This window comes from Macaca thibetana, chromosome 13 (assembly GCF_024542745.1).
Source record: "Macaca thibetana thibetana isolate TM-01 chromosome 13, ASM2454274v1, whole genome shotgun sequence".
NCBI lineage: Eukaryota > Metazoa > Chordata > Mammalia > Primates > Cercopithecidae > Macaca > Macaca thibetana.
Window position 1 is genome coordinate 5198679 of NC_065590.1, and position 16551 is coordinate 5215229.

Genomic DNA, 16551 nt, shown 5'->3' on the forward strand with positions numbered 1-16551 from the left:
CTTTGAGATCCTGTCTTGAATTCTTTTGGGTAATACCCATAAGTGTGATTGCTGAATCACAAGATAGTTTACTTTTAACGAACCTCCATACTGTTTCCCAAAACGGCTGCACTATTTTATATTCCCCCCAATGGTGCACAAGAGTTCTAATGTATCCACCTTCTCACCAACACTTGTTGTTATTGTTTTATAATGGCCATTCTAATGGGTGTAAGGTGATATCATTGCAGGTTTTTTTGTCTGTTTAATTCTTTCTTGTTTGTTTGTTGTACAGACAGAGTCTTACTCTTTTGCCCAAGCTGGAGTGAAGTGGTAATGATCATAGCTCACCGTAACCTCAAACTTCTGTGCTCAAGCGATCCTCTCTCCTTGGCCTCTGGAGTAGCTGGGACTATAGATAGGCACATGCCATCATACCTGGCTAATTTTTATTTATTTATTTATTTAGAAAAGGGGTCTTGCTATGTTGTCCAGGCTGGTCTTGAACTCCTGGACTCAAATGATCCTCCCACCCTGGCCTTCTGAGGTGTGAGCCTCTGCACCCAGTCACTAAGTGGATTTTGATAGGAATTGAATTGAATTTGTAGATTCCTTTGGTAGTATGAACAGTTTAACAAAATTATGTCTTCTAATTCATGAATATGGGATGCCTTTGCACTTGTGTTGCCTTTCTTTTATCAATATATTATATATTCTATATATATAGAAGAGATTAAGGGACTTAAATCATATGTATATAAAATTTAGTTAATGGCTACAAATTTGAAGTGTGTGTATATATATAAATCACGTATATAGTATATATGATTTATATATAGTATATATGACATATATAGTGTATATATGATTTTAAATATATATACAGTGTATATCTAGAGTATATATATGATTTTAAGTTCCTTAATCACTTCAGATTTATGGCCATTAACTTCAAGGGGGCATTGGCCCTGCCTGGTAGTGCTCTCCTACTTTTCTGATTCATTCTCCTCCCCTTATAGGAGACTCTTACTCCTTTCCTTTCTCCTACTTTCTTCAGGTCTCTTTTCAAATTACACCTTGTGAGAGAGGTCTTGCTTGAATGCCCTATAAGAAGCAGCATCAGGCCAGGTGCGGTGGCTCATGCCTGTAATCCCAACACTTTGGGAGGCAGAAGTGGGCAGATCACCTGAGGTCAGGAGTTCAAGACCGGCCTGGCCAACGTGGCAAAATCCCGACTCTACCAAAAAATACAAACATTAGCTGAGCATGGTGACGCACACCTGTAATTCCAGCTACTTGGGAAGCTGAGGCAGGAGAATTGCTTGAATTGGGAGGCAGAGATTGCAGTGAGCCAAGATCGCGCCATTGCACTCCAGCCTGGGCAACAGAACAAGACTCTGTCAAAAAAAAAAAAAAAAAAAAAAAAAAAAGAAGGGAGCATCCACATCCCCATAGTGAATTTTCACTATAACACTTATATGTATTTAAGATATTTTGCTTTTATTTGCTGATTAGCTCAGTGTCAGTCTTCCTGTACCTGGAACATAAGCCCAAAAAGAGCAGAGATTTGTCTATTTTATTCATGGTTGAGGAAACAATGCCCAGAGTGTAATGCTTTGACATGCTGAGTACTTCGAGGGACAGTGGAAGAGCCTCAGAAGCAAAATCTCTTTCTGGCCTTTTTCTACCCTTCTTTCTCCTGCTCCCGTCTCTCCCACAAGGCAGGCCATAGGAACCAGAATTTCTCTTCCTGAAGATGGATCATAGAAATTAGGACCCCTCTCCTTCAAAGACAGCCATAAAGCCTAGAAATATGACTCTAACTCCCTCTGCCTTTCTGTAAAGGAGCTGGCCATAAAGAGATTCTTGGACCCACCTTGTCTGAGAGTAGGTCTTGAGACCTCATTCCAGAAGGGGTCCTGCCCTCCACCTGGGAGAATGGAATGACACACAGAAGGAGGAAGAAGAATCTGAACAGACAGGCCTTGCTGGGTTTGCCCACTCAGTCTATTACCATTAGATCATTCACTTTTTGTCCAATCACATTTCTTCATGGTTGTCCATTCTTCACCCAACCTAAGCATGAAAATGGACAGTTTCTCCTGAGTCTTTGAGTCTTTATTTCGGCTTTCACGTCACATAAAGCTTCGATGATACGGTTTGGATCTGTGTCCCCGCCCAAATCTCATGTCGAATTGTAATCCCCAACGTTGGAGGTGGGGCCTGCTGGGAGGTGATTGGATCATGGGGGTGAATATCCCCTTTGGTGCTACTCACTAATAGTGAGTGAGTTCTCGTGAGATCTTGTTGTTTACAAGTGTATAGCACCTATCTTGCCCACTGCTTCCTGCTCCAGCCATGTAAGATGTGTCTGCTTCCCCTTCACCTTCTGCCATGATTCTAAGTTTCCTGTGGCCTCCCCAGAAGCCAGATGCCACCATGCTTCCTGTACAGCCTGTGGAACCATGAGCAATTAAACCTCTTTTCTTTATAAATTACCCAGTCACAGGTATTTCTTTGTAGCAGTACGGGAATGGCCTAATACATTGGATTAAATATTATATACATTTGTTATGCTTTTCTCTTTTTTCTTTTGTTATAGCAGTGTTGGCCATGACCCTTATGGGTGGGTGAGGAAAGGTATCACAGCTTTCCACCCCTACAATCCCAAGTGTTTAAAGAGTACCTGGTAAAAGAAAAAATACATGACAAATACTTAATTTTGGAACACATCACTGTAAATTTTTGATCAGATACGTGTTTCTGAAAAATCTGTCTGCTGCCAGCATGTTAGTGGGCTACCAACTTATCATCATGAGTGAACATTTATGTTCCAAGATACATGTGGGTGCAGCTATTATTACTGTGAAGAGTAATGTGATGTGCCTCTCTTTCTGTACTCACCATACTGACAATCAGTAATGTGCCCTAGCGGGATATCTGTCTGTACAGGTTCTCATTATTATTCCTATTTCAAATTACTGTTTCAGAAAATAATATTGCTTCTATGTACACTAACGGATCAAATGTTTGTTTCCTATCGAGTTAAATTGCATGGAAGGTAGTGCTATAATAATGTCACAATTGATGGGGGTGATTGGTTGTGGAATCTGCAGATGGCCAGGATCTCACTGCTGCCTGAGGACCCTGAGTAGGTCATTTCCACCTGGGAATGGAGCAATTGGGATAATGATTTAGATGTTATTTTGAGTGAGCTGAACTGGATAAGGTAGGTGGTAGAGTGATGTGGTTGACAACTCCAGTTGTTTGACACCTCCCTGCATCCATACCCATTAGGAGTACCTTATCTTGCTAACTCTGAGTTTGGCAACATGACTTGCTTTGGTCAATGGTACAAGACCACACTTGGTGCAAAAGGAGGTGTGAAAACATGCTTGTGTGTTTCCATGTCTGCTTTCTTGGACTTCCTCCTGCCATGAGAACATGCATGAACTGGCCCGTTGAAGGAATGTGGGAACCACATGGAGGACAGCTGAGGCCATCCTAGACGAGCTAGCAGCTACACACCTGTCAGGAACCTTGGAGAGCTGAGTGAGCCCAGCTGAGATTTGTTGAGTCCAGGCCAGAACAGCAGAACCAGCTACCCAAGCAAACTATGGACTGGTGAGGAATAATATATAGATGGTGGTTGTTTTAAGCCATGAAGGATTAGTTTGTTATACTGTAATAGTGAACTGATCCATCGTACAAGCAAAAAACGATCTTTGCAACCTGCTCTGTGGATTCTTTATGGCTAATTCTTTATGGCTAAACTAAGAAAAATCTAAGTTTGGGGTAGAGGATGAGGGATTTCCTGTTCACATTCATGTTCACTTTCAAGTAATAGACCACCAATTACTTTCAATCATAGGAACGATCTCTGTTCAGTAATTAAAATGTCAGTGTAATAATCAAAATGTCAAACTTGATTGACATCTTCTCCTCTCTCCTGCTAGCTGCTTTAGGACTTGAGGGCTGAGGTGGGCGAGGCAGTTGTGGCTGTATTCTTTTTCATTTTTCTCCTTGCCGGGCCTCATGTCTCAACTCATCAAGGAAGGGAATTGGGAGTTAAAAACAAAGCCTTGCCTACGAGGCAGGTGCAGCTCTATTCTCACACCAGAGCTTGTTGGTCCTGGTGGCTTGCTTTCTTCCTCTTTTTCTTTTCCTTCTTTTCTTTCTTCTTTTCTTTTTCTTTCTTTCTCTTTCTCTCTCTCTCTCCCTCTCTCTCATTCTTTTTCCAGACAGGGCCACACTCTGTGGCCCAGGCTGGAGTGCAGCAGTACAATCATAGCTCACTGCAGCCTCAACCTCCTGGACTCAAGCTATCCTCCCACCTCAGCCTCCCAAGTAGCTGAGACTACAGGCACTAACCACTATGCCCGGCTAATTTTTTACATATTTTGTCAAGACGAGGGTTTCACCATGTCGCCCAGGCTGGTGAAAAACTCCTGAGCTCAAGCAATCCAGCCGCCTTGGCCTCCCAAGTGCTGGGATTACAGGTGTAAGCCACTACGCCTGGTGGCTTTTCAAGCCCAGCTCGCTTTCTCTTGAAATCCTCCTGTGTGCTTTTTAGTCTTTCTTCCACCAGGAACCTCCAATCCAATCCCCATAAAGTGGGCAATGCCACTTATTCATTTAAGACAGGGTCTCACTCTGTCCTCCAGGCTGAAGTGCAGTGGAATGATCGTAGTTCACTGCAGTCTTGAACTCCTGGGCTCAAGCAATCCTCCTGCCTCAGCCTCCTGAGTAGCTGAGACTACAGCCACCTGCCACTGTATCCAGCAATTTTTTTTTTCTTTTGTAGAGATAGGGTTCTCATTATGTTGCCCAGGCTGGTCTTGAACTCCTATGCTCAAGTGATCCTCTCACCTTGACCTCCGAAAGTGTTGGGATTATAGGTGTGAGCCACAGTGCCTGTTCACCTTCTATTTTTTAAGATACACTTTTATATATAACGTATGCAGAAATGCAATCAAGTCAAATCACAAACTTCGTGACACGGTTTCGCAAGGTGAACACACTGCACTGTATGGCCAGCCACCAGCCCAAGAATGGGAGCGCCATGAGGGTTCCTGGCATAGACTTCATGGAGTCGCAGCCTTGACAGCCATTTTTAGACCTGATATAAGCTGTTTGAAATCCAGCTGAACTCTGTCATCCTTGTCCTCAGTGAGACTTCTCCTCTCTGTGTGGTGTTTGCAATATAGCCTGCTTGTTCTTCATCCCACTGATGCCAAATCCAGTTCATGCCACAGCTGCTGGCTGTGGAAAAAATCTAATGGTCAACACTGGAGTCATGTAAATGAGTTCCCTCCTTTATGCATGTTTTCTTTAAATGACCCAGATCCACAAGTCCTGAGGGAAAGCCTGAGGAATAGCTCCCTGGGCTTCAATAAAGGCAGGTCCCTCAGGCTCAACCACAGGCTGGTTGAGCTCCCTGCTGCCTCCAGACTCCTCCTGGCCCTCCTAGTGATTCGGTGTCCCTAACCTCTCTGGGTCTGTGAGCAATAAACTTCTGCTTCCTGCATGTTACTTTCACCAACACACCCAAACTTTACTCTCTCCCCCATCCACCCCATCAGGGCTCTCCTAGGCAGGTCCCAAGATCAAATAAGAAAGAAATCATAATAATACAAATCACAACAGTCCCAGAACTCCCTCCTCCTCTCTGTTACTACCCATCCTCACCCCCTATCCTAACGTCTAACGCTACAGAGAAACAATGAAAATTGTTTTCTTTGGTAGACTTGGGCATTCAAGGACAGAATGCTCAGAATGACTTCTGCTAGCTCTTAGCTAATCAGTTTACCCCAAAATATGCAAACAAAATTCACCGTTCCCAGACTTACAGATCCTGCTGTTGCCTCTGTTCTATGACTCAGTCCACCAATTGTCTACTTACTTACGAGCAAACACATGACATGCAAAGTCACTGAGCAGTAAGCAAAAGAATAAATGTCTCTGACTCATTCTTCAACAACAACTCCTCCCAGACAGCTTGAGATAATATATTAAATGTAGTTGAAAAGGGCTCTTAAATATGATTTTTTTAACCATAAAGATGAGTAATTCTTAATGAACCTACAGACGTATAGTTCCTGTGTTTAAAATTTCTAAGCATTTAGGGAAACGTAATTCATTTCATAAGTAAATGTAATTCATTCCATATGTAAATATACATGAAATTTAGTTCATTTCATATGTAATATGAGATCAATAAAATATTCTCTATTTTTTCCATGTATACTGGAAATCATGTTAAGCATGAATTTTAAAATTCCTTTTAAATATTATAATCAGTTACATAAAAATGGATTTTGTGTAACGATGATCTATTCCTACTTTCAGCAGTTTTTAGGATTTTGCTACAAAAAGAGAACTAAAGAGTGATTCAAAGCAGGACATTAGCCTCTGCTACAGACATTGTTGCATTCAAAATTCTCTCACTTTAAGAAAATTGGGATAGTGAACCAAAGGTGTTTAATGGACCAGTGAGTGAGTTTAACAGTGATATCACATTGATTTTTTTTTTTCTGTTCCTCACTGCCTGAGGGGATCTATCTACAAATTGTATTTCGATCGAGGCACCACCAAGGGGAGGAAAATATTACCACTGGCATTTTACTGCTTGTACCAGTTGGTATTCTTCGAACTTTTTCTTTCTCTGGAGCCTTAACCATTTCTTTACTCCCAAGAAGCATTCTCAAATTTCTTTTCTGCTGTGTCTCAAAATAGAAATACCCGGAAAGCCCCAAAAGAAAAGCAACACAGGCAAAAATTATTCTCCAAATCAGTTTATATATTGTATCAAAACCACCTCCTTAGGAATACATAAACATAAAATAGACAATGCTACATCTATTATATACATAACATCGTCTTCCGTCAATAGAAAAACTCTAGTATTTAATATTTTTAAGAATGCAAGTCTATCAGTTTTCTTATTCTCTATACAAATAAATAATCTCACACATTAGCATCGCTTTCTCTGAAATAAATGTCTTCAGAGCTTTGGGGTACATCTGATATCTGAATCACAAATTGTTGTCCATCTTTTAGGGTTATGAGGGCTTCTTGTCCCATAGGAAGGCTGAGTTTAACTGCGCTTTCGGTGGTTTCATCTTCCAACAGCACTTGGATGAGCTGCAAGAGGGAAATGTTTAAAGGGAAAAGGTAAAAAGAGACAGTTATACTATTCCTTGTTGCAGGAACTACCATTGGAATTCTTCTACCAAGCCTGTGGTCCCACCCTGGGATGTAAAGGAGAAGTTCATGCATTTATTCTTTTTTTTTTTGAGATGGAGTTTCACTCTCGTTGCCCAGGCTGGAGTGTAATGGCGCCATCTCAGCTCACTGCAAACTCCGCCTCCCCGGTTCAAGCGATTCTCCTGCCTCAGCCTCCCAAGTAGCTGGGATTACAGGCATGTGCCACCATGTCCAGCTAATTTTGTATTTTTCGTAGCGACAGGGTTTCACCATGTTGGCCAGGCCGGTTTTGAACTCCTGACCTCAGGTGATCCACCTGCCTCAGCCTCCCGAAGTGCTGGGATTACAGGTGTGAGCCACCGTGCTCAGCCCATGCATTTATTCTTACTAAGAGAACGCCTGATTTCTCAGGAAAACACTCAGGGTCCAGTGAGGACTCAGTGGGAGGCTTTGCAAGGCAGGGATGGTGCAGGGGCGGGGAGCTGATGGGCTCTCTTTAGGGAAACGAAGAGGGCTCTGCAGTTTGTGAGAAATGTCCTCGTGAGAGCAAACCAACACTCTTCCTTAACAGACACCGGAGAAAGCAGCTGAGTCGTGAAAGTCGGGAGGGAGCCTGTGAAAGGCACCCACGGTCTCCATGTGGTTGTAGCACCCACCAATTTGGGGGTCTCCAGACGGCTACTAATCCCCGCATTCTCAACAAGTCTCTGGAGCTGACATACTCGGCTCAAATTCCCACACTGGCTCTCCTTCTCCCATCCGTCAAATAAACCATTAATTTGTGGAGGGCGGGAACCTATGAAAACAGCAATCTGGTATTGGTGACTCAATTGGGAAGTAACAGATTCGAGAGGTGTGGAGGTTCCAAGTTAGTAGAAGCTCTCTTCAGCCACTTCACCTGACGAGCAAGTCTTCCTGTCGGAGAATGGCGAAGGTACCATCACTCCCTTAGCTCCAGGAAACTTGGCCATGACTACTTTAAAACCAATAGAAATGTATTCACTTGGTCTGATTTCATCAATAAACCTCCTATAAGCTAGTGTATTTTGACAGAGATGTGTGCACTGTAACTTCAAATGCAAGGTTCATGAAAGTTGTCTCATTCTTTCTCTCAATTCGACAAAAACCATCACCACCCCATGAAAAGATGTTTTTCTTTTTCAAAAAATTGTTTTCACCTTTATCTTAGAGGTGAAAAGACACTTAAAAAAATTTGTTTTGCCCTGCTGTAATCCTGGAGTACATGACCTAAATTTGTTATTTGATATCATTCTAGTTTTTCACTTTGTTCTTAAACATGCCTTGGCATCTATTTTGAACGCCGCTAGAATGTAGAAGAGGGACAGATGCATATGGCAATCCGGAATGCTGACTTCAGTTGTTACTGTAGGTGCAGGCCAGAGCTAAACTGTTCAGGGAATGAGGCTGCCACAGCTGTGCAGCTGAATGGGGTGTTAACTCGCGGCAGATGAATGCAGATGGGACACGCAGGGTGTGCTTTTTTGTTCATGATGAGTGCAAGTACTGAATAATGGATGCAATGAAAATCAGATGAGCGTAACTTTTTGGTGTGCTTGTTTAAGTCATTATAGCTAATTCAGCAGGCAGGAACGAACAGAAGCAGGTTTAATTAATCTCTAATGTGTATTACCTTGGATTACCTGACATTCATCTGCTTGTATTGCTTTATTATGTAGTTCAATTAAGTATTTAATATCTTCTCTATTGTTTCCACCCATTAAATACAGGTCAAACCTCATTGCAAGAAACTTCAGAGAAGCTAAGGGATTGGGACAAGAGTGTCAACAGAAAGTGTTCAGCTTCCCCCGTGGTGGGGAAATAACGATGATGACCAGTGGTTACTGGGTACTTACTATATTCTAGGAAATGGTCTAAGCATTTTACAACAATTAACTCATTTAAACCTCCTAAAGGGTCCTATGGAATTAGACATGAGTATCCCCATAAGTTAAGCAATGTGTTCAAGGTTCTAGCTAATAAGGGGAAGAAGTAGAATTTGAACCCAGAAATGTATGAACCAGGATTGCCCTTATCAGACTTCAAGGTATTTTTAATAATTAGTCTCAAGTAACCAATTTTGGAATTAAAGCAGATGGTAGAAAACGCTCTCAGGGAGAGAATGCTGAGAAGGACAGTCTTCGAAGGATCTGTGGAGGTGTAAATTCCTGTTCTCCCAATGATTAGTGAGGTGACCTTGGGAAAATTACCCAACCCTTTAAGATCCTCAGTTATGCCAGTTGTAAAGTGGGGTTGATGGTAACACCTATTTCATTGAGATGAAAATATGCATTTAAATGCTCAGCTCCGGGAGACTGTCAGCGTCTGTTCTTCATGCCTTCTAACTGTGGCTGAAGAGGTAAAAGCTTACTCCTGGTTACCTTGCTGACTAAGCATGTGTATGTAATTTGACTAACATTCTCCACTTGGCTGAACTTTAGTCCGGCTCTTGAACCTTCTCCTTCGCCCACTTCCTTGTAAAATCCAGTTTTAGCAAGAACCCTGCTGAGTCACTTTAGCAAGAATGCCCCATCTCCACATCTGATCAGTTTCCTCATCCTCTGCCGGCCTCCAAGTGATGTCCGGTCACCCCAGCCGGCTGGACTTCTACAAGAATCCTGTTAGGTGGGTTTAGCCAGAATCCCCCTTACCTCTGACATTTCTTCTTAGTAAGTTCCCATCCACTGACCCCCACCCGGCTCCTGGGCTACAAATTCTGCACCCGCCACCCTGTCCCTGCTACACTCAGAGTTAAAGCCAATCTCCCTCCCCGACTGCAAAAGCCCAGTGGAGATGGTCCTGAATAAAGCCTTCCTTACAGATAAAGCCTTCCTTATGGTGCTTTAACAAGTGTCACTGAAAGATGTTTTTGTTTTTCCTTTAACAAATTGTCATGCTACACTCCGACCTCTTGCCCCAGCCGGTGAGCGCGAAGAAATTGCTTTACTTGGAGATGAACACTGCAGCCCAGCATGAATGCTGGCCCGGCTAGTGCTCTAGGGAATGCTGCAGAGTACACTCAGGTACTTCCCACTGGTGGCCCCTGGAGGGCTCTGCCGCCAGGTACAGCAGCAGGGAGAGCCATTCTCCTAGGCATAGCCTGGCCAAGCCATCGCCTCTTCGGATCTAACTGGGCCTTGTTTCTGCCAACTGCCTGGAAACACCTGCTTCCTGAAAGCGCCTTAGCTGCCACCAGCTAAGGAGGCCCAGCTTTCATCAGCACCCCCAAGTTGGGGTCAGTGTTGCACTACGGCATGCTTCATTGACCATGTCTGCTTTTTTCACATGGACACTCATGGAGGAGGTGAGTTTCTCATTTACAGACAACATCTGAATCCACCTCACAGAGAGCACTGAATGCACCTGGATGTGTGACTGACTATCTCAAAGTGAGAAACAAAGACCAAATGCAGATAGGGAACGGGGAAACCTGGAAGACGCATTTCCCTGGCTCCTGGTTTTTTTGTTGTGGTGGTGTTTCTTTTTTTTTTTTTTTTATCTAGGGAGGTGTCTTGTCCAAGCGTTGCTCAATGACACTGTGTGCAAGATCTCTGCAACTGGAGAACTCGGAATGAGGGTTTGCTCAAGAAGGGAAGGGCCCTGGAAGGTTCCTAGTATTCTGCGGACTCTAACACGTGAAGAGTTTTAGGCTGTGACTCATTGCCATGGCCGAGACCACTATTAACCTGCTTCAGGTTGAATGATTGCACCTGCTTCAGTTTCCTATTAAGCACAACTCATCTGTGCAGAGGGGAACTTGTGGGCACAAAAAGAAGAAGATGGATAGCAGCTAAACATCAAACATGTGCACAGAAATTAGTTCTAAGACAATTGCTGTCAGTGTTTTTTTAACCAGCTCACTCCCCGCTCCTCAATGCAGGCATTTCTGTTGTTCCTCCGTCAGCCCAGCTCTGCTTCACGGCACTGAGGTCCATGTCCGACCTCTCCAGCCTGCGTCCTGCACTCCTCAGGGTATAAAACAACCTCCTGTCGAGGGTTGTAGGTGAAGAATGGACTTGAGATCAGGCAGGCTGGGGCTCCAATCTCTGTTCCACTATTTCCTTGCATTTCCTTACTGTGTGACTTTGTGCAAGTCACTCAGCTTCTGTGAGGCTCAGTTTCCTCATCCATCAAATGACAATGACAAGAACAAATACTCTACAGGATGGCATGGCTTTCAGATAACATACACAGGGGCTAGATAGTAGGTGTTGGGTAAATAGCAACTCTAATCTTTATGTCTTTCAGCAGGTATCCCAATGTAATCTTTTCAAAATCCTCTCTGTTCAGACCACCAGACATTTCCTTTCTTTGAACACTAGGGGCATTTCCAGTGCATGCCCCTCAGAGGTGACACACCACCGCTAGGTGTGCTATTGCTGAGTTAGTCTAACCAGGCCAAGTACACTCTGGGAAGGCAAGACAGACGCAGGCCATCCAGAGGGTCCACACTTCTAATCATGCCAGGCACCTATTAATGTTCCACAAACCCGAGCCGACCAGTAACCAACAGATAGTGAATTAAACTCCCCCCCCCCCACCTAGGGTAAAGATGACTGTAGAATCCTTTATCATTGTTTGGACAAAGTGATCTTGAGGGTTTTCCTAACCACTTGTGGCTCTTATTCCCCTTGAAACAGCTGTGTGGAAGCGGGTCCTGGGGTCCTGGTGTCCCTACCTTATTGCCCGTGGCAGTGTCCACCAGGAAGCCCAGGATCCTGAGGACCATGTTGCTCACACCCACAGGATATCGGCCCTGGCCCACGTGTGTCGGCGTCACCCCCAGTGACTCCACACTGGGGCAGGCACACGTCTGGGGCCATGAGGAATTCAGAGGGTGGAAAAGTGCCTGGTCTGGCTGGCCAAGAGTCGGGTCATCTGGTAGCATCTCCTTGACATTCCCCATGTCCTCCTCCTCCTCTTCCTCCTCTAGGCATGACTGAAGTGTATGAATCACATATTCCAAAAGCAGTAAGTGAAACAGATGCCAGGAGCCTACATTTAGATAACAACCAAAAATGAACACATTTGATAGACAGACAATATCACTGTGAAACTAAGAACTTTTCTGTGGCTAACACCTGTGTACGTGAGCCTCGTTCCAATAGCTGACTCTGAAGGGGCCTGGGTGGGCCTCTTACGTAGCATCCATCAGTAGAAAACCCCTGGCAGGGCAGCTATTGGACAGAAAGGACTGAAAGCTAAATAGCCTAAGCCATGAAAAGGAACTTAAAATCCATCCAGTGTGAGATGGGAGGAAAGCAAACCCTACAGGGAACTGGGTGCTGCTCCCAGAGCTGGAGAGGGTGCCCCTCAGCCTCACTGCGCCCCACGTATGACCCACAGGAACGTCCAGAAGGGGCGGGAGGAAATGGGGGCAGCGAGCAGAAGGCAGGCTGCTGCTGTTTTGTGGTGCTTGAGACGTAGTGCCCTGCCCCTCTCGCAGACCCTGTGGTTGCAGTTCTTTGTGTGGAAGTGAGTAAGGAGGCCGGCTGGCGTTCCACCTGTGAGGCATCTTCTCAGGTGGGCCTGCAAGTGCTGTCGTCAGAGAGACAGGAGGGTATGTGACTTAGCTGAATGCTCCAAATCCCAAGGCCTTTGCACTCCCAGAAAGGAAAACAATCATTAATGTTTGCTTGAGAAACGGGGGGAAATCTGGCCTACTGCTATTGTTAAAAGGTAAGTTTTAAATAAAGGTAAAACCATGACTCTTACAAATATAAAATGGACACATCAGGCTGGGCACAGTGGCTCACACCTGCAATCCCAGCACTTTTGGAGGCCGAGGTGGGCAGATCACGAGGTCAGGAGATCGAGACCATCCTGGCTAACACGGCGAAACCTCCTTTCCACTAAAAAGTACAAAAAAATTAGCCGGGCATGGTGGCACGTGCCTATAGTCCCAGCAACTTGGGAGGCTGAGGCAGGAGAATAGCTTGAACCCAGGAGGCGGAGATTGTAATGAGCTGAGATCGCGCCATTGCATTCCAGCCTGGGTGACAGAGTGAGACTCCATCTCAAGAAGAAGAAAAAAAGGACATATCAGAGGTTTTATTTAACTCATTAATTAAATGATATATTACATCTTATTGCCACATCAGTTAAGATGTTGCCACTAGTTCAAAAGAGAATTCAAAGTACTAACTATATACTACAGACAGAAAAGAATGCTGACAGGGACAAATAGATGCAAAAGGGATCTGTCCTCAGGGCAGTGTCAATGGCAACCACCTGATACAACCAACTTGTATTTCTGTGGATGAGGGTCATCTGCATTATCAGTTTGCTGCAACTTTACAGAGCTATAAAAATAACTCAAAGACAATGGAAGGTAGAGATAACCCAGAAGGCTGTGCCAACCTTTTGTCCATTTCAAAGCCTTTTGTCCATTTCAAGTAATCTCTTCATCCATTTCAAAAGCCCTTCACAAGTTTTTCCCTGAGTAGTGTTCTATTCCTCCACGGATCTGGGCGAGGGGTAACTGCCCCCATGGAAGGCACGACCTTGCCTGAAGTGAGCTGGACATCGTCTGGCCTATTTAACCTTGGAAAATCATAGTCCGAGTCTGGAAACCATTGTTCAAACTACTGGTGTGAATACATTGATTTCATATGGAGGTACAGAGAAGGTAGACTGGGAAAAGTAACAACTACAGACTAGATTTCTTTTCTTTTTTTGAGACAGAGTCTGGCTCTGTTGCCCAGGCTGGAGTGCAGTGGCACAATCTCAGCTCACTGCAACCTCTGCCGCCCCGGCTCAATCAATTCTCCCACCCCAGTCTCCCAAGTAGCTGGGACTATTGGGCCACCACATCTGGCTAATTTTTGTATTTTTTTTTTTTTTCTGTAGTGACAGCGTTTCACCATATTGCCCAGGCTGGACTTAAACTCCCAGGCTCAAGAGATCTGCGTGCCTCAGTCTCCCAAAGTGCTGGGATTACAGATGTGAGCTACCACACCCGGCTCGGGGCTAGCTTTCTTTCCGTGATGCACGTGAGCTCTGCTCTCTCTCTGCTCTGGAAGAGCATGAGCATATAGCAGAGTCAGTTTGGACTTCATTGAAAGGCAGAGTCCCACTATAAGTGAGTGTCACCTATATGGCAGCTGACAGCAGCAGCCCTCAGGAGCTCCAAGGTGTCTGCAAAGCTGGTCTAGAATAGGGCTTGCTTTCTCTTCCTTCTTGCTGCGAGAGCATCTGGCAGCTCTCTGGGAAGGGATCACTTGCCACAACTACTGTGCCAACTCACAGCAGTGGAGACTTTATCTTTCCACCGTATGCCCAGTGCCCAGGAAGGTGCTTGGGAAGTGAGAAATACCTTTCGAAGGAATGATCCATTCCATGAAGCTGGTGAGCTAAGTAGTGAACTTCCCTTCCTACAACCTTTTTTTTTTTTTTTTTTTTTTTTTTTCTTTTTTTTTTTTGAGGTGGAGTTTTGCTGTTGTTGCCCAGGCTGGGGTGCAATGGTGTGATTTCAGCTCACCACAACTTCTGCCTCCCAGGTTCAAGTGATTCTCCTGCCTCAAGCTCCCGAGTTGCTGGGATTACAGGCATTCGCCACCACACCCGGCTAATTTTTGTATTTTTGGTAGAGACAGGGTTTTACCATGTTGGTCAGCCAGGTCTCGAACTCCTGACCTCAGGTGATCCACCTGCCTCAACCTCCCAAATTGCTGGGATTACAGGTGTGAGCCACAGCACCCAGCCCCTACAACCCTTTTTATAAGGCAACTGCATCAAAGATGCAACCTTCCCCAACAGAAGACGACCAGTAATTTGATCAGGAAGTTTGCAAAATGCACATTACTTCACTCTTTCTACCATCTGCATACAATGGCAACTTAATCATTATTCCTGAGAGTTAAGTATGAGGGCTTCAAAGAACCCATTTTGTCCTTCATCTCAGTTGTCTCTCTCAGTGCTTTCCTCAAAATGTCACACAGCTCATAATTCAAGAACCAGGAGAAGCTTCCTGTGTGTCTAACGATGATGAAACAGGAAGGAAAAGCATGGTCCATCTGTTTGACAGGCTCACACTGACACTAAAAAGAAAAATTACTATCGTGTTGTATGGTTTGCTGTGTCTATGTTATATTTCACATAAAAAGGTTAAAAGAAGATGGCTGGATTCTACATAGCAATATGCAAAATACTTACACCATAACGACATTTTTAAAAGGTAGAACACAAAATATTTTCTTATTCTCTGACTTACCAAAACTGTCTCTGTGGCAGAGGGTCATGGCTTTGCTCACGGCAGTGAGAAGAAGGTTCCATCTCAGCTGGAAGCCGGCGGCCAATTTGATAAACTCTTCTTTGCTTCTGCTGGGCTATTAAGTTTTTGTGAGAAAAAAGGCTGCAGTTTGTGATAAAATCAAGAAGCATAGTATGTTTTCAAAGGCACACATTTGTCATGCACATGCAGTTTTAAAGAGCCAAAGAAGAGGAAGATGAAATAACGAGAGTGGGAACTGAGGCAGCACGGCCCATGTCTGGTCTTTCTCTGTCTTCCATGGACATGGTTCCAGGGCACAGCCCTTTGAAGTTGGTGGAGAGAAGGAGGGAGGTAGGAAATTGGCTTACTTTTTCTCTTAAAATCACCATGCAAAAAAATTTTTTTTTTTTTTAAGACATGGTCTTTCTGTTCCCCAGGCTGAAGTGCAGTGGCACAATCTTGGCCCACTGAAGCCTCGAACTCCTGGGTTTAAGCGATCCTCCCCCCTCAGCCTCCTGAGTAGCTGGGACTACAGGCATGCATCACTGCACATGACTAATTTAATTTTTGGGGGGAGGGGGGTAGAGATAAGGGTCTCACTGTGTTGCTCAAGCTGGTCTTAACTTCTGGGCTTAAGTGATCTTCCTGCCTCAGCCTCCCAAAGGCACCGGGATTAGAAGCATAAGCCATCATGCCCAGCACCACACAGTTTTTAAAAAGAGGTCACTTGTGATATGTGACACAGAAACAAACACCGTAGGGACAGCCTCACTGAAGTCCACTTGGGAATGGCCATCAAGAGGGGCAGGAGCTGTTTTATCTTTGCACTTCTGCATGTCAAATCTGGCTATGGAAAAGAGGCACATAATCCCATAATAATGAAAAGCAGTGGTGCTCATTTGGAAAAGCTGGTCGTCACGCTTGCGGTGTAAGCAAGCTCCAAACTGGAAAGTCTCAGCCCCTGCACCCAGTGGAACCAAGGTCATCTGGCACTAAACTGTGTACCAGTAAGATGCCACTGCATGCAGACTAAGAGATTCCCTCTACCCAGACGGAGAGTGGCCTTGGACCACACTTGAAGCCATCTGTAAGCCCTGAGTCATGGACTTCAAATGCATCTGTTGATAGGCATGCTC

General features: G+C 44.5%; 1 protein-coding gene and 1 long non-coding RNA gene across 7 annotated transcripts in view; both read right to left on the reverse strand.

Annotated features, from left to right (window-relative positions):
• Nucleotides 1-822: 822 nt before the first annotated feature.
• Nucleotides 823-5912, reverse strand: LOC126934360 (uncharacterized). Its single transcript, XR_007718927.1, has 3 exons — nucleotides 5829-5912; nucleotides 3508-3600; nucleotides 823-2055 (listed from the first exon to the last, which is right to left on the reverse strand). It is a non-coding gene; the product is annotated as an uncharacterized LOC126934360 (long non-coding RNA).
• Nucleotides 5913-6744: 832 nt separating this feature from the next.
• The window catches only part of RFX8 (regulatory factor X8), an 85588-nt gene continuing 75781 nt past the window's right edge, over nucleotides 6745-16551 (reverse strand). For 3 of the 6 annotated variants that reach the window (XM_050755112.1, XM_050755109.1, XM_050755115.1), the window contains 3 exons: nucleotides 15416-15530; nucleotides 11882-12198; nucleotides 6746-7122 (listed from right to left, as the gene is read on the reverse strand). In XM_050755112.1, coding sequence (XP_050611069.1) covers nucleotides 6946-7122; nucleotides 11882-12198; nucleotides 15416-15530 — 609 coding nt within the window. In that variant the 3' untranslated portion in view covers nucleotides 6746-6945. Of the gene's footprint in view, nucleotides 7123-11881; nucleotides 12199-15415; nucleotides 15531-16551 lie in introns of all 6 variants that reach the window. The other 3 variants (XM_050755114.1, XM_050755113.1, XM_050755110.1) reach the window with 2 other exon arrangements.